We start from the raw sequence: 18,494 nt of genomic DNA on the forward strand, positions 1-18,494 counted from the left end.
GCCTGTTTGAAAGATTTAAACTGCATTATCTTTTTCTGTAATTGTTGGTTTATTTTAAAGACTAATACTGTATTTAAGAGTAATACAGCGTAATCAAGCAACGTAATCCCATAATGCAGGAATGGTTCAACATTGAGGAGCTGAAAGAAGGGATAAAAGAACATTTCTATAAATAGACCCCTTCCCCTCATCAACAAGCTTTTATGTTTTTGTTTGTTTGTTTATTTTGGGGAGGAAGATTGGTCCTGAGCTAACATCTGTTGGCAGTCTTCCTCTTTTCTTTTTTCCCTCAAACCCTAGTACATGGTTGTATATCCTAGCTGTAAGTCATTCGAGTTCTTCTATGTGAGATGCTGCCACAGCATGGCCCAATGAGTGCTGCACAAATCTGCGCCCAGGATCGGAACCAGTGAACCCTGGGCAGCTGAAGTCAAGTGTGTGAACCCAACCACTTGGCCACGGGGCAGCCTCAAAAAGCTTTTGATTAAACTGAAGACCTATTTCTTTCTTTTTTTTTTTTTTTTTGAGGAAGACTAACCCTGAGCTAACTACTGCCAATCCTCCTCTTTTTGCTGAGGAAGACTGGCCCTGAGCTAACATCCATGCCCATCTTCCTTCTGCTTTACACGTGGGACGCCCACCACAACATGGCTTTTGCCAAGTGATGCCATGTCCGCACCCGGGATCTGAACCGGCGAACCCCGGGCCGCCAAGAAGCAGAACATGCGAATTTAACCGCTGTGCCACCGGGCTGGCCCCTGAAGACTTATTTCTACGAAAACTAAGTATAAAGTAAGTTTGTGGTAGATGGAAACTTCAAGGGTATAAATGCAAAATGTATCACTTAAACTAGAGCTGAAACTTAAAGATGGTGAAGAACAACAGAGGACAGCTTGGGACTGTGGGAGCCGCACAAATGAATGAATCTAACATAGAGCTTCAGGGTTGGAGGTGAAAGGAGGAGTGCAAGGAGGCTGAGGAGACACCACCCCTGGTCTTTATCTGTTGTGGGAATTTTTATCTTTTCTTCAAATATTTGACAGTGGTAAGACCCAGTAGACAGAACTATTAGCAATTAGTGACCATTGCCAAGAACCACTTTCAGTTATCCAGCAATGGTGTGTGCTCTCTTTGCAGTAAGGCAAACCCCTAAGTGCCTAGAGTTCCCTAACAGAAGCTGGGTGTCAGCCAGGGAGGTGGTCCAGGGGCTTCCCATCTTGGGAGAGCTTGATCTTTGGTCCCTGATACTCCTGAGTCTGTAGTTCTCTTTTTGTGGTTATCCACCCCAAGGAAGAAACTCTTGGGCTGGCCAGCCATTCTTCAGACTGGGAGAACATATGAACCAGTTTTTCAAATATTAAGGGACATGGAACCAAGTGGAATCCTAGCATTGGCAGGCTCTTTTTAACGTTTTAAGAATAAATATGAACAGGAAAGAAAAATATTTGTACTTCCGAGTTAACTGAGCATGGCAATGTTATTTAGAAAAAAAATTTTAAGTCATTATTAACTTGGTGGTTATCCTACTAATATTTGAAAGATGGGGCTGGGCACATATGCTTTTGCATTGAACATTTTTACTCAATATAATTAAAATAGCAAAAGTTAACATCCTTTTAAAATATAATATTTTTCACTATGAAAGACTAACAGCTGTGTGTATATGGGGGAGGATGGATCTAGATAAATATAGCATCTTTGGGATAGAAAGGCCTATGGAGAGAGTTATGAACAAAAGGTTTGATGTCTACATTAGTCTGTGATATTCCCCAGCAATTTAAAAACATAGATATTCAGCTTCTTTATAGTTAACACAAATAATTGCTTCATAATTTATGTAACATTATATTGCCTTTATTATATGCGTGATGATGCTTTTTTTGAGGGTTTTTTTTTTAAGATTTTATTTTTTCCTTTTTCTCCCCAAAGCCCCCTGGTACATAGCTGTGTATTTTTTAGTTGTGGGTCCTTCTAGTTGTGGCATGTGGGATGCCGCCTCAGCATCGTCTGAGGAGCGGTGCCATGTCCACACCCAGGATCCGAACTATCGAAACTCTAGGCCACCGAAGCAGAGCACTCAAACTTAACCACTTGGCCACAAGGCCGGCCCCATGACTTTTTTTTTTTTTTTTAAGTGATACTGATGGGTTCTTATACCTCTATCTTCATATTTACTTTATCTCCCTAGTGTCAAGTAAATTTATATGTCTTTTTTTTTCCTGTTCATCAACTAACAGTTGTTATTAAACCACTGCTCTTGCTTGTAGTTTCTTAGGCAAATCTCTTTAATGATCAGCTTAATAGAAGATAACTGGATTCTCATATCTGCTTCTGTGTTGTGAGCCTCCTCTGACCTCGTTCATCGTGTAGTCACTGGAAAAAGCCACTGTACACTCATGAAAGAGTAAGAGTAAAGAAAACAGATAACCTCTTATTATTATGAAAATTGTTTTGACCCTGTGCTCACGTGTGTGCGTGCACACCCCCCCCCCCCCAAAGGGTCTCTAGAATCCCCAGGGGTTCCCAGACCACACTTTGAAAGCTGCTGAGTAGATCGTTGCATTTAAGCCAAGGTGAAGAGTTTGAGCAATGGGAAGCCATTAGAGGAGTTTAAATTGACCTGGGACAAGATCTATTATTTGAGGTTTTTAAATCAGCACCTTGACTGCTATGTGGAGGATGGCTTGGAAAGGAAAGCAGAAGCAGAAAGAATAGTTAGGAGGCAGTTGCAGTAGTACAGGTGACAGATGACAGTGACTTGAGCTAAAGTAGAACAGTGGAGATGGATAAGTGATACATAGTAATATGTTTTAGACTTGCCCCGTCAGGATTTACTGATTTATTGTTTTAGAAGGTTCTGTGTTCCAGAGAAATTGTAGCACAGATGCATCAGTAGATGGGACCAGAGAGACCTGGGTTTGAAGCTTAGGGAAGTCGTTAACTAGCTGTGTGAGAAACTTACATCATTTCTCCCTGTCTCCAGAAAAATGTGTAAGATATTTGACCAAGAAGACTGGAGTTAGCTTATTCTCTGCCAATCTCACTTCTTTTTTTTTTTTAAAGATTGGCATGAGCTAACATCTGTTGCCAATCTTCTTTTCTTTTTCCTTTTTCTTCTTCTTCTCCCCGAAGCCCCCCAGTACGTAGTTGTATATCCTAGTTGTGCCTGCTTCTTGTTGTGCTGTGTGGGATGCTGCCTCAGCATGGCTTGATGCGCCGTGCCATGTTTGCACCCAGGATCGGAACCAGTGAAACCCTGGGCCGCTGAAGCGGAGCGCAAACTAACCACTTAGCCACAGGCCCTACCCCAACAGTCTCACTTCTGAGCTGACTTTAGCTGCATGTGTTTGGCCAGAACAGTAATGCTGCACAATGTTAAGAGGTTGAGAGATTTAGATTGTGGTGGGGGAAACCTCCATGGGAAGGCAAGATACTAATCAAATGTAATTTTAAGTCATTTCTGTTCATGTGAGGAATATCAACTTGGTGGAAATTTGAAACAGGTGTTGTGCAGTTGTAGTAGATAACTGTATTATTCCAACTAAACATTTGCTGGAGCTGGGAAGCAACAATCCATACTTCACTTTTCTTTATTTACATTATCAAGTCAGCTGTGTTGCTGTTGCTTTTAACTTGCTTTAAAGTTATCAATAGGGTTTTGATTTGGCAGGCAATTGTGCAACATATCTTTAAATATTAAAATTGTTAGCATTGGAGGAGATCCTGTAGTTACTTCAACATATAGTGACATAATGATGGTTAATACATTTCTGATGGATAGCTGCCTAATAATATCTTACACTTGCATAGTGTAACAGAGCACTTTCTTAGTTGTTACTTTAGGGGCCTTTCAACACCTCCCTCCATGTTACAGATGTGGAAAGCAGAGTTCTGGAGTGACTTGTCCAAGGTCCCACAGCTGATAAATTGACAGAACAATCAGGATTCAACGTGACATCCTCAGTTTCATACCTAGTCTTCTTTCTTCTACAGTAACCTGCCTTTGACTCTTCTACGACAAAATCTCCAGCTGGTTTGGAATTTGGTGCATTTGTCAAACTGCCCTTTTCATCTTATCTTTTGCTGCAAACAAGCTTTTTCATATTTACTATATATTGTGTTTCAGCTAAGAGAATAGCTAGTTTCAGCTAGTCTTGAATTAGGGGAGGAAGGAAAACTTTATATTAACTCTCTTATCTGGCCTAAGGTACTTTACCCATTGTACTTGTCCCAGTTAAGTTCTGGAGTGAGATTTGTATGCAGTCTCTTAAATGCTTTTGTATCCTTTGCTACAAATAATATATTTATTCTGACCTTCTTTTTAATTGTAGTCTTGTTTGTTGACACCTTGACAAAAGCCAAAGTTTTAAAATAATTGACTTAAAAAGATATTTTCTTAGTCATAGATCTAATCACTATAATAACCTAAACAGCTAGAATGTATTCCTACGTGAATATTTGTATATTTAATCTTGAAATTCACAGTGCCTACAGCCCAGCAGATTATATTCTTCATGTGGCTTCTATTTTTTTATCTTCCATGATGTCCCCAAATGAGAGTACTGTACCTAAAGAGCAGTCCTTGAACCTCTACTTTATACTCACTTCCTCTAAGATACCCAGGTTCAGGCTTTCACTAGTGTTTGTGTATCTTCAGTTGACAACATTTAATCACAAGCTCAGACATTCCCATCCCAGGCCTCGTCTCCAGACTTTTATGTCCAGTTCCCTATCCAACATCTCCATTTAAATATCTACTAGGCATTTCACACTTATTCCTGGTCTCGAACTACCCCTCTCCTCATCTTCCTTTCACATTTCCGCCCTTCTCAGTAAATGGCAACTCCGTCCTTCCAGTTGCTCAGGCTAAAAACCTCAGAATTGTTTCTTGATCTGTCATTTACTTACTCTTGTTTGAGTGCTCTGTCCTCAGCAATAGGATACCTCGTAGGTACTCAGCTATTTTCGAATTAATGAATAAGAGAATACTAAGTTCAATTCAGAAAAAGCTGCTCAACCTCCTTAACTGAATTGCTTTTTTCATCCCTCCCCACCCCCACTATTATAGGGTGAATTCTGTCCCCTCAAAATTTATATGTTGAAGTCTTAATCCCCAGATCCTCAGAATGTAACTGAATTTGGAGATAGGTTTGGTTTTTTTTAAGATTGGCACCTGAGGTAACAACTCTTGCCATTTTTTTTTCTGCTTTTTCTCCTCAAATCCCCACCAGTACATAGTTGTATATTTTAGTTGTGGGTCTCTCTAGTTGTGGCATGTGGGATGCCACCTCAGCATGGCCTGATGAGCAGTGCCATGTCCGCACCCAGGATCTGAACCGGTGAAACCCTGGGCCACCAAAGTGGAGCGTGTGAACTTAACCACTCCTGGAGATAGGGTTTTTAAGATGGTCATGAAGTTAAAATGAGGTCATTAGGATGGGCCTTAATCCAATATGACTGATGTCCTTGTAAGAAGAGGAAATTGAAGTCAGGTATGTACAAAGGGAAGACCATGAAGACACAGGGAGAAGACAGCCACCTACAAACCAAGGAGAGAGGCCTCAGAAGAAACCAACCCTCCCAGCACCTCTTGGACTTCTAGCTTCCAGAATTGTGAGGAAAATAGATTGCTGTTATTTAAACCAACGAGTCCATGATACTTTGTAATGGCAGCCCTAGCAAGCTAACATACTGAAAAGAACACTTCCACAGAAGTCAACTATACTCTTTTTCATATTCCAGTCTCCGAAAGTAACACTTTTCTTATCATCTTCCCTTTTCCATCCTCCTTTCCTGACTTATTCATATTTTCCCTGTGAATGGAATTGTCCTAAAAGGGCTTTAGTTTAGATAGATGGACATGGGTAGCCAAGCCTGACTCTCCAGAATTAGAAACTGAAAACATCAGCAGAGAAGCGCAAAGCAGAATTTTCTGTGGAACAGTATGGACAAATTATAAAACTTGGGAAATGGTGAGAGTTAGGGGCTTATAAACATGTTATAAATCTTTGACTTTACAACTAATCCAAAGAAACCAATTACTAGCGTTGAAGAAGAGCATCTGAATAAACTACTAAAGTGTGAATGAATATTTAGTGTATAATAGTTACTAGCTATTCTCAATCAATGCTGAATATGGTAAAAGTCAATAGGATAAAAATCAGCAGGCATAATTTAATTTAGTTGTATTTTGAAACATCACATCTTTTCCTTTCAATCTCTCATAGCAGGAATTTCCTCATTTTTATGCTGATAACTCTCAATTCTAGACCAGGCTATTTTCAGCTCCAAACTTCTGAATTTAACTATCAACTGGAAACCTCCACTTGGCTAACTCAGAAGCATCGTGAAAGCAGTATATCCAATACTGAACTCATCATCTCTCCCCTCCAACATACTCTCCTTCTAGTGGCCTCTATCTTGGTTAATAATTCCACATGTTACCCTGACTTATCCTCCACATCTAGTCAGTCAACAAGTCCTATCCTAACTCTAGATAACTGAAATCCACCCCCTTTTTTCCATTCCTATTGCTACTGCTATCTCAGGCCACAGTCTTCTCTCACTATAACAACCTGTAAGTAGTGTCTTCCTGCATTATGGTCTCACCATTTTCCCCATTGCAGCCAGTGATCTATCTTTCCTTATGAAATATTTCAAGCTTACAAAATAAGGAAAAAGCACAGTGTAACAAACACTCATGTACCCACTCTTAGCTTTGCCAAATTTTAATGTTTTGTCTTATGTTTTGCTTCAGATGCTTTGTTTGGTGTTTTTTTTTTGGGTTTTTTTGGTGAGGAAGATTGGCCCTAAGCTTACATCTGTTGCCAATCTTCCTCTTTTTGCTTGAGGAATGCTGGCCCTGAGCTAACATCTGTGGCAGTCTTCCTCTATTTTGTATGTGGGTCGCTGCCACACAATGGCTTAATGAGTGGTGTAGGTCCACACCTGGGATCCGAACCCATGAACCCTGGGCTGCCAAAGTGAAGCATGCTGAACTCAACCACTACGCCACCAGGCTGGGCCCTGCTTCAGATCTTTTAAAGGAGTGAGGGCCTGGCCCCATGGGCAAAGTGGTTAAGGTTGGTGCACTCTGCTTTAGTGGCCCGGCTTTGGTTCTCAGGTGTGCACGTACATCACTTGTGGGTGGCCAGCCGACCCACATACAAAATAGAGGAAGACTGCCACAGATGTTAGCTCAGGGCCAGCATTCCTCACCAAAAAAAAGAAAGAGAGAGAGAAGTGAAGCATTAGAACTGCAGTTTGTGACTGTGCTTGATTCCATCCCTTTCCTTCCCTTTCTAGTAGTCGTTATCCTAAATTTAATGTTTTTTGGGTTTTTTTGAGGAACATTAGCCCTGAGCTAACTACTGCCAGTCCTCCTCTTTTTTGCCACTGGGCTGGCCCCAAATTTAATGTTTATTATTCCCTTGCTTTTAAAAATATTTTACTACAGGGGGCCAGCCCAGTGGTGCAGCAGTTAAGTTCATATATTCCGCTTCAGCAGCCCAGGGTTTGATGGGTCAGATCCTGGGTGCGGACCTATGCACCGCTTGTCAAGCCATGCTGTGACAGGCGTCCCACATATGAAGTAGAGGAAGATGGGCATGGATGTTAGCTCAGGGCCAGTCTTCCTCAGCAAAAAAAAGAGGAGGATTGGTGGTGGATGTTAGTTCAGAGCTAATCTTCCTCAAAAAAAAAAAAAACAATTACTACATATATATATGTAAATGTGTCATGTAAATTGATCCTTACCCTATGTAAATTTTTAATGATTTTAGACTTTTTGAAAGACTATTTCAAAAAGACTATTTATTAATTTAGACTATTTTTCCTGCAACCTGTTCTTTTTTTTTTGAAAGACTGACACCTGAGCTACCAAATATTGCTAATCTTCTTCTTCTTTGTTGTTTCCTGCTTTTTCTCCCCAAATCTCCTCAGTACATAGTTGTATATTTTAGTTGCGGGTCCTTCTAGTTATGACTTGTGGGACGCTGCCTCAGCATGGCCTAATGAGCGGTTCCATGTCTGCACCCAGCATCCGAACCAGTGAAAGTCTGGGCCACTGAAGTGGAGCGTGTGAACTTAACCACTCGGCCACAAGGCCGGCCCCACCTGCAACCTGTTCTTTTTACCTAATATTACTGCATTGTTTTGGGATTTATCCTTTTGATGCATATGGCTCTAGTTCACTTATTTTAATAGTATTGACTTTTATTTATAAATATGCCACAGTTTAGTTGTCTATTATGTTGTTGCTGGACATTTAACATGACTTTTGTAGATAAAATTTAGTATTTGCTCATCAAGTTACCAAAAATCTTGCAGGCATGTAATAAGAATTACATTGAATTTATACATTAACATGAAGAGAAAGTATTGGTGATGGTGAGTCTTCCCATCTATAGGCATGATGGATCTTTCCAATTACTTGTCTCCTTTATGTCTTTCAGTCTACTTCTGTCCTTCACAAAGGTCTTATATATCTTGTGTTAGGTTTATTTGTAGATGGTTTATAATTTTTGTTGTATATTCATATCTTTTTGAAATTACTCTTGTTTGCTGGTGTACACAAATGCAATTAATTTTTAAGATATTGGAATTTTATCTAGCAACCTTACAGAAACTGCATATTCTAATAATTGGGTGGCAGATTCTGTTGGTTTTTTATATAGAAAGTCATCTAGTTTGTACAAAAGGACAGTTTTACTTTCTCTGTCCAAACCTTATTTCCATTTTTTCTTCTGAACTCTTCTGCTGCTATGGTTTGACTCTTGAGTAAATGTTAAACTGAAGTACAGATACTGGACATCGTTATCTTCTTTCTGAGTTGAAAGGCATTGCTTGTAATATTTCACCAATAAATATGACTTTAGTTTTTGAGGTCACATTGGTTTATAATGTATACATTTCAGGTGTACATCATTATATTTCAACTTCTGAATAGACTGCATCCTGTTCACCACCGGAAGCCTGGTTGCCATCTGTCACTGCACACATGTGTCCCTTTACCCCTTCCACCCTCCCCCCACCCCCTTACCCTCTGGTAACCACCATTCTGTTCTCTGTATGTATATGTTTGTTTGTTTGTTTGTTTGTTTATCTTACACATATGAGGGAAGTAAAATGGTAATTGTCTTACTTTGCTTAGCCTAATACCCTCAAGGTCCATCCATGTTGTCACAAATGGCAAGATTTTGTCCTTTTTTATGGCTGAATAGTATTCCATTGTATATACATGTACAGCACATCTTCTTTATCCATTCATCTGTTGATGGTCACAGGTTGCTTCCAAGTCTTGGCTATTGTGAATAGTGCTGCAATGAACATGGGGGTGCATATGTCTTATCAGATGAGTATTTTCGTGTTCTTTGGATAACTACCCAGACGTGAAATAGCTCGATCATATGATATTTCTATTTTTAATTTTTTGAGGAATCTCCATACTGTTTTCCATAGTAACTGTACCAATTTACATTGAGTATGGCTCTTTTTTTTCTTTTTCTGAGGAAGATTCACCCTGAGCTAACATCCCTTGCCAATCTTCCTCTTTTTTGCTTGAGGAGGATTAGCCCTGAGCTAACATCTGTGCCAGTCTTCCCCTAGTTTTTTGTATGTGGGATACTGCCACAGTGTGGCCCGTGAGTGGAGTAGGTCCTTACCTGAGATCTGAACCCATGAACCCGGGCACCGAGGCAGAGCACACAGAACCTTACTCGGCCACAGGATTGGGCCCTGAGTATGACATTTTATGTGGGTTTTTGGAAGAGACATTTTACCAAGTTAAGGAATCAACCTTCTATTTCTAGTTATGTTCATATTCATGAGTGGAAATTGGGTTTTATCAAATGCATTTTCTGTAATTACTGAGGTGATTTTAAGGTGTTTCTTTTAATCTGTTAATATGGTGAATTATGTTCAGTTTTCTAAAATTTTCCTTGCATTCTTGGATAAACTCAACTTGATTGTGAGTTTTAAAAAAAATACATTGCTGGATTTGGTTTGCTGATTTTTTTTCTCAGATTTATTGTGGTATAATTTATATATAATGAAATTCACCCATTTTATTTATTATGCAGTTTGAGTTTTAGCTGTTGTGTATAGTTGTGTTAGCGGCATTACAATCAAGATATAGAATATTTCCATCGCCATAAAAAGATTTATCATGCCCCTTAATGTGCCCCTTACTCTGTTTCTTCCCATCAGTCTCAGGCAGCCTCTGATCTGCTTTGTATCAGAAATTTTGTCTTGTCTAAAGCTTCATATAAATAGAATAATACAGTATGTATTTTTGTTGTATGTCTGGCATCTTTCACTTAGCCTAGTGTTTTTGACATTTGTTCATGTTGTTGGATATATGTATCAGTACTGTGTTGCTTTTTGCTGATGTGTTATAATTTGTGTTTCTTTGATGGACTAGTAGGTCAAGCATCTTTTTATGTCCTTATCACCCGTTTGTATATCTTCTTTTGGGAATTGTCTCTTTAAATATTCTTTGTTCATTCTTAAAATTGGATTGTTTGTTATTATTGAGGTGTTAGAGTTAATTATATCTGGGTGTCTCTGTGTCTGGAGTCAGATGGCACTGATAGAAGAAGATAAAGAAAAGAGGGATGACTAGGGAGGAAATTAGTGTAATCATGAAGTAAGTGATCCTTCACAGGTATGCTAGTCATCTCTGTGGTTCTTCTTTTAGGTCTGTCTGATTTTTGGAAGACTATGAGGTAACTAACCTCATCTTTGCAACTCCTCAGCTCTGACTTCATGCTGTTAGTATTCTGTCTTTAAATAATTTTTCTGTTTCCAAATAATTTTTTGTGTATTATTTTCCTCGGAGTTCAATAAGTAAAGGTCTCTTTATATCCAGCCTTAAGAAAACAAAAGGTTATTCAGATGAACCATTTGAGTGGATGCTGTAAAATAGATTTTATAGGCATAGAAATAAGCTAAGAATTAGTTATTTGAATGTTTCCATTTTTTTAATCAGCCACAGGAGTCAGTAAACTATGGTCCATTGACTGTTTTTGTAAATAAAGTTTTATTGTAACACAGCCAAGCTCATTCGTTTATTTATTGTCTAGAATGTGCTACAACAGCAGAGTTGAATAGTTGTGACAGAGACCATATGGCCCACAGTACCAAAAATATTTACCGTCTTGTCCTATGCAGAAAAACTTTGCTGATCCCTGTTTTTTTAAAAAATTGAGATTCATAATAATTTACATCATTGTGAAATTTCATTTGCACATCATTTGTTGTCTGTCACCACACAAGTGCTCCCCTTCACCTCCTGTGCCCACCCTCCACCCACCTTGATCCCTGAGCTTTAAGAATGTATTAGGTAGGGGCTGGTCCCGTGGCTGAGTGGTTAAGTTCGTGCACTTAGCTTTGGCAGCCCAGGGTTTCACTTGTACAGATCCTGGGTGCGGACATGGCACTGCTTGTCAGGCCACATTGAGGCGGCATTCCACATGCCACAGCTGGAAAGACCCACAACTACGTGCTGGGGTGATTTGGGGAGAAAAAAGCAGGCAAAAAAAAAAAAAAAGATTGGCAACAGTTGTTAGCTCAGGTGCCAATCTTAAAAAAAAAAGAATATATTAGGTAAATTTATTTTCTTTATGTATTTATAAATGTGGAATGGAAAAATTTGATATATATTGTTTTATGTATATATAAAAATTATTGATATATAGTACAGCATTAATTTTGTTTTAATTGAGCTTTGTCTTCAAAGTCCCTTGTAAAATATTTTCTGTTAATTTCTTGTATCTTTATGCCTCAATTTTTGTTGAATGATAAATTATCTGTCATTGTAAACAGTTATTCCTGGCTGTGTCTGCCTATGAAGTCTGCATGCTATTAGAAAATTGGATGTGTTGTCAAGTTAGTGGCAGAGCTACAAGGATCAGAAATGCTTAATCTATAAAGCATGTGCTATGCCCAAATCCGTTTAGCCAGCCTTGTAAGCCTATAAGTGCAAAAGTAATTTTGATGTTCTTTCCTCTATCTTTAGCAGGTTAGAACTGTCAGTTTTGGAAATGCTCTCATCTGACAATTATACATTCAGAACATTTACTTATCCTTGGCAATGGTTAAAGAGAGACTGTGGTCAAGGAAATCTTTCATAATTTTTCCCTTGGTTCTGATCCCCACTTTAAGAGCAATATTCAAACTGTATCCTTCATGCTTTTGTCCTGTATGCTGTCTGGAAAGTGCATGTAGCCTTCCCAGTTAACTGCTTAATGGTTTGTAAAGACTTCCCTAGCCTGTATACATAGTAATGTTTCTACTTTATTTTCTTAGTTCTTTGTACACATTTTAATATATCTGTCTTTTCTATAACTCAGGGCCCTGTCTTCTTTTATCTCTTTCTCAAAGCCTGGCAAATATAGGGCAGTCATGGGATCTGGAGAGTCTCAAAATTCAGCCACAAATGGTTGGAAACAATCCAGTTATTCATCAGTAGGGGATTGTTTAAATAAACTGTGGTACATCCACACAGTGGAATATCATGCATCCATTAACAAAAAAAGGTTGTGGAATTAAGAATTTCAGGACATAGTGTAAAATGATGAAACAAAACAAAAGAACAACAAGAAACCAAGGAACAGTACAGTTTGTATGTGTTATAAATCTCTTGCCTATTGGTCTGTTGCTATATATAAAAACCATCCTAAAACTTAGTGGTCTGAAACAATAAGCTTTTTATTTTTTTCCTTATGAGTATAAGTGAGGCAGTTCTGCTCTTGGTTGTGCTCACTCATTCATATGACTGCAGTCAGCTAGCTGCAGATCAGACTCAACTAGGTTAGGCTCTTACATGTTTGGGGATTAGCTGGCCTTAACTGGTGGTACATCTCATCTCTGTTTCTTGTGGTCTCACGCCCCAGCAAACTAGTCTGGATTTGCTTTCATGTCAGGGTCAGGGTTCCAAGAGAGGCTTAGAACTGGCAGTCTGTCATTTCCCTCACATTATATTGGCCAAAGCAAATCAGAGGCCTGGCCAGATTCAGAGGATAGGGAAATGACCCCACTTCCTGATGCATTTCAAAAGGCATAGCTACAGAGAGGGGATTATTGGGGACACTCAGTTTAATGTAATTATGCAACCTTTGTATAAATGGATGGGATAAGAATTTATGTTTGCTCATTTGTACACAGACAAAGAATGGAAGGATACTCAAGAAACCAATTAAAATGGTTACCTATGGGATGGGTTATGTAGGGACAGGAGTAAGGAGTATTTCTTTTTATGTCATACTGATTTTTGAACCATGGAAATGTATGCTTATACATATAAAAAAGGAAATCATCTACCTTTGTCTCTGCCCCCAAAGATAATTCTGTTTAAACCTTCCAAATTGTTTCTTAGTTAAAGTCTGATTTGTTTTAAAGAAACAGATGTAGTGGCTTCCTCAGTCAGCCTGTTTGGAATGATCACTGTACTATACATCTGAAAGATCTATATTCAGTTCATTCTTCTCAGTGATGACAGTCGGAGCACTTGACCATATCTTCTACCCAAAGTTCAGCATAGGTCAACATCTCAATGGCCAAATAAAATGATTAATTCTAACAGATTTTTAATCTGATTTAAGTAAACATGTAAGAGTGTTTACTATGTACCAGTCATTATTATATATATTATGGTACCCTCCACAATAACCTTGTGTCATAAGTGTTATCCCCAGGGATGGATGAGGAAGACCATCGTCAGGCAACTAGTAAGTGATAGAGCACCCTTCACATCTTCACCTTCTTTCGTCTAAACATGCTTCCTCCCTGCAGCCCTGGGAGTTTCCCTTCTTTTCAGCTGTTTCTGGATAGCTCTTCCTTTCACAAAATTGCATTTTTCTTATCTCATTTTTATACCTCTTCTATTTATTGTTCCTTCATCAGCCTCAAAGTAATTTTTAAAAACCTTAAAGAGAAAGCAGTTTATAATGATTTGTAAACGCCCCCGCTTGTGGGCGGTTTATCGTAGCCTTCTTCCCAAGTAGCTTTTGTCTGGGATGTTTGTGTTTATGTGCAGTATTCCTTTCTCTTAGAGGACAGAATAGTTCCACTCTTTAGTTTCGTGTTTGATTCTTCAAGCTCCTATGCGAGAAAAAAAAAATAGCACTGCTATCACACAGAGAAGTATTCGTTACTTTGTTCTTTCCTTCAGTTTTCTGTTTTCATGACGTCCTTAGCGTTTTGCAAAATGGAGAAGTAAAGTAATTATTCAGGCATGCTTTTCCATATTCACGCCTCGTCTTTAGCTCAAGTTATTTGGCTTTATGTGGTCAGGTGTTGAAGCATCAGTGATTTTGAAAGGGCATGTGGTTATATATTTGTTTTATTTTATTTTATTATTATCATTATTATTTTTGGTGAGGAAGATTGGCCCTGAGCTAACACCTGTTGCCAATCCTCCTCTTTTTGCTTGAGGAAAATTTGCCCTGAGCTAACATCTGTGCCAGTCTTCCTCTATTTTCTTTTTGTATGTGGGTCCCCACTACAGAATGGCTTTGAGTGGTGTAGGTCCACGCCTGAGATCTGAATCTTGAACCCCAGTTCACCAAAACAGAGCTGGACTTAACCACTCTGCCACCAGGCCGGCCCCATGAATTTTATTTTTTAATCCATATTTATCCAAATATTCAAAATAACCAAAGCACAAACTCATAGAATGAATAAATTGTCACTTTGAATCTTAGAATCTATGTTTAGAATGAAGTTGAACCTTTATGACAAAACTAAGCGTTATTTTGATTTTCTGGGAATGAAGACTTTATGTCTCTTTGATAGTCTGAGCAGTGGTGTTTATGGGCTCAAGTCACACTTGAGAAAGGAATTTCTTCTCCTTGAACTTTATCTAACGTTCTATGGAATTAAAAAGAGCTCAAAATATGGTTGGTTCTTTGAAGGAATCCAGCTAGAATATAAAACATGAACATCAGTTTCATGAAAATTCAGAAATGAAGTCACTCTAACAGTGATGACATGAAGACATGTCTCAGCCACCAAGCAGAAGGTTAAAATACCTACTTTGGAGGTATTAGGTGGATTAATTGTTGATAGTACACCCATTTTCCATGGCAAACCAATATTGATATTAACTTGGACATGGTCACATGGCTAGTTAGGGTAAATCCGAACTTGACACTACGCTTCCTGATTTTTTGTTTGTTTGTTTTAAGATTTTATTTTTCCTTTTTCTCCCCAAAGCCCCCCGGTACATAGTTGTGTATTTTTAGTTGTGGGTCCTTCCAGTTGTGGCATGTGGGATGCCGCCTCAGCATGGCCTGATGAGCGGTGCCGTGTCTGCGCCCAGGATCAGAACCGGCGAAACCCTGGGCTGCTGAAGCGGCCCTGGCTTCGTGTTTTCTAATCATCATTACTATTTACTGAATACAACCATCTTTAGTCTAGCACTAATTTAGGCATTGGCTCTAATTCTTATGTCTTTCCTGCAGGTAGGTCTTATCATCTCCCATTTTACATGTGTTGAAAATAAGCGCAGAAAGGTGGAATGATTTGATAAGATTCATGTAGGTTATGAGTAACAGAATAAGAATTCACATCAAATCTCTTATCTCCATACACATGCTTTTTCTGCTAGACAATGTTATTGAAACGTGAGAAATAACACTAGTGTTGCAGAGTTGTGAGTAGTGGTGTGAACAAGAGATGGGTAGTGTTAATCTGTAAACAGTACTTTTTAGGCTGGGTTTTACCCAGTATCTGAGCTTTCAGTGGTATGTTATTCAGTGTTCTACAGTTGGGCTGCTTTGAGTATTTCATTCTGCCAAGAGCTGAATGTTAAAACACATCTCACTGCTAAGCCCTCCTCAGGCCTTTGGCGCCCTTGCTGTTAAAGGCAGGTGGTCTGAAGAAAGGCTCCCTCTAGGTTCTTGCACACTATACACAACACATAACAGTGCGAGACAACTGTCAGTTCCTTCCTTCCCTTCTCCCCCCACCCTCCAGAAAGCTGGGCCCCAGATGGAAGAGCTGGAAACGTGTCAACTGTTCTCTGAAGGGCATTGAGGAAATACTGTCAAGAGGAAAAAGACAAACGCAACAGCTCGTTAGTCTACTAATCAGGTACAGGACTACCATCAATTTCACAAAGAAAATGTCCTGGACAGAGAGATGGGAAGGGCTGACAGAGTGTTACCCACATGGCTCTCAAAGAGAGCTGTATGTTTTTGTCAGGGGATTTGTAACTTGGGAGCATTACTTCCTTGATTGACTTTCTGTATTCATTATATCTCTTCCCAGAATGTGGCCATTACAAACTGAAGCGTGAAAAGAATATTTGGGGGTATTTTCCTCATTAGAAGGTGCTCATGAATGGACAAAAGATGTGCCTTGTTGCCAGTGTCATGAATTGTATGTAGTGTGTTTATAGCAATCATCTCACAGAAAGAAATCTTTGATTTAACATTCTCATTTAAACGTTTGGTGTCCATTTCTTGTACTTTAAATTGAATCCAGCAGTTATTGGAGAATAAATACATAGCACTTAAATGAAAAGTTTAGACTTAACTGAGAGGAAATAGCTCAATTTAAAGGTGATGATGGTAGCCCTGGCCCTATTATTAACGAAGTGTATAACAAGTTCCCATTAATGGGGAAAAATAGTTTTTTGAAGATATTAGAATATTACTCCTCAGTATCAAGTCTTATTCATATTAGCTCGAACCGAATTCTAACATCATTAAGTTTAATCTATCAAATTTCTCTTTTTGGAATTTCTTACTGCCTGGTATTATCAAATAGCTACTTACAAATTGTCCCCATGGGTAAAGTAGCCTGTGCTTAGTTTAGAATCAGCTCTGCTTTTCATCTTTTTGGATACTATACATCATAAATGGCATTTACATGCCTGATGCCAGAGCTGTTGAATTTACCTTTTTTTTTCCTACTTAGAGTGATTGTTATGTGTAAAAATTTACTACTTCATCATTCATAGTAATTTATGCACAACTGATTATTATCCTATTTCCATGCTATGCGTTTGACACCTACTGGTCTAGATAGTCATATTTTATTTTCCCCTATTAATTTGATACATTTATAAGGAGAAGTCAAGAAAGAATGCAGTTGAGATAAGCTGAATTTATAACCTGCTTTCTTCTCTCAGCCACTATTCTCACTGTTAACTTTCAGGTCATGTCACCCCTTGACTTTGTTGCCTTGTTTTAGCTTTCTGGGGTTGCTGTAACAAAGTTTCACAAGCAAGGTGGCTTAAGACAACAATATTCTCTCATAATTCAGGAGGGCAGAAGTCCCAAATCGAGGTATCAACATGGTTGATTCCTTTTTGGGGAGTCAGAGGAAGAATCTCTTCCATACCTGTGTCCTAGCTTCTGGAGGCTGCTGATAATCCTTGACGCTCCTTCACTTGTAGACGCATCACTCCAAACCTCCACCTCCACCGTCACATTGTGTTCTCTGTGTGTGACTAGGCCTGTCTTCAAGTAGTCTTCCCTCTGTGTCTCTTCAACTCTTCTTATGAGGGTGTCATTCATATTGTCTTTAGAGCCCGCCCAGGTAATCCAGGATGATCTCCTCTCAAGATCCTTAACTACATCTTCAAAGACTCCTTTTCCAAATAGGGAAACATTCACAGTTCAAGGGATTAATGTCTTTTTGGGTGTCACCATTCAGCCTATTAAACTAAGCATCTTCTTACCTTCTCAATTCTCTAGGAAAGTGTGTTGGTGTTTCAAATTATTGTCACATTTTTATTATCTTACAGAAAACTTTGACCTTCATTCCTTTTATTCTCTACAGTTGGTCCTGAGAAAAGGGTGCCAGCAATGCCTGGATCGCCTGTGGAAGTGAAGATACAGTCAAGATCCTCACCTCCCACCATGCCACCCCTCCCACCAATAAATCCCGGAGGACCCAGGCCAGTGTCATTTACTCCTACAGCATGTGAGACCTCTTAATTACTTGAATTTGTGGTTCAGAGTGATATTTGGATTTAAGTGACTGACTGCCATTAAGCCTTCTGCATATATTAGTCAACATTTTCAACATATGTACACACATACATATATATGTATATGTGTGTGTGTGTGTGTGTGTGTGTGTGTATGTATACTGGTGATTTCTTACTTTTATAAATTGCTTTTGCTTTCTGAGAATAGTACTTAGCTAATTTAGGCATTTGGAAATTTAGTGGTCTAAATATTTTGTTTTCATACTCTTTGGCTGATAAGTAACTTTTAATTTCTTTGTCTCTAAAATAATGAATTTAAATTATTATATTAATTCATAGGGATCAAAGTAGTTTAATAAAATTGTGAAACTACTTCTAAAAGTATTCCAGGACTGTCATGGTAAGGCTCTTTACAAAAGAGAATGATTATTGTATTAGTTTGCTAGGGCTGCCATAACAAAATACCACAGACTGGATAGCTTAAACAACAGAAGTTTATTTTTTCACAGTTCTGGAGGCTAGAAGTCCAAGATCAAGGGGTCAGCAGGTTTGGTTT

General features: G+C 38.8%; 1 protein-coding gene across 9 annotated transcripts in view; it reads left to right on the forward strand.

Annotated features, from left to right (window-relative positions):
• The window catches only part of CBFA2T2 (CBFA2/RUNX1 partner transcriptional co-repressor 2), a 139,616-nt gene that overhangs the window by 81,625 nt on the left and 39,497 nt on the right, over window positions 1-18,494 (forward strand). For 7 of the 9 annotated variants that reach the window (XR_006514109.2, XM_014828787.3, XM_044748478.2 and 4 more), the window contains one exon: window positions 17,788-17,931. Coding sequence is in view for 8 of the 9 variants with exons in the window: in XM_014828787.3 (XP_014684273.1) it covers window positions 17,788-17,931 (144 nt within the window). In the remaining variant the exon portion in view is untranslated. Of the gene's footprint in view, window positions 1-532; window positions 793-15,975; window positions 16,093-17,787; window positions 17,932-18,494 lie in introns of those variants that run through there. The other 2 variants (XM_070485764.1, XM_044748481.2) reach the window with 2 other exon arrangements.

The sequence above is a fragment of the Equus asinus genome, chromosome 15, assembly GCF_041296235.1.
Source record: "Equus asinus isolate D_3611 breed Donkey chromosome 15, EquAss-T2T_v2, whole genome shotgun sequence".
Taxonomy (NCBI): Eukaryota; Metazoa; Chordata; class Mammalia; order Perissodactyla; family Equidae; genus Equus; species Equus asinus.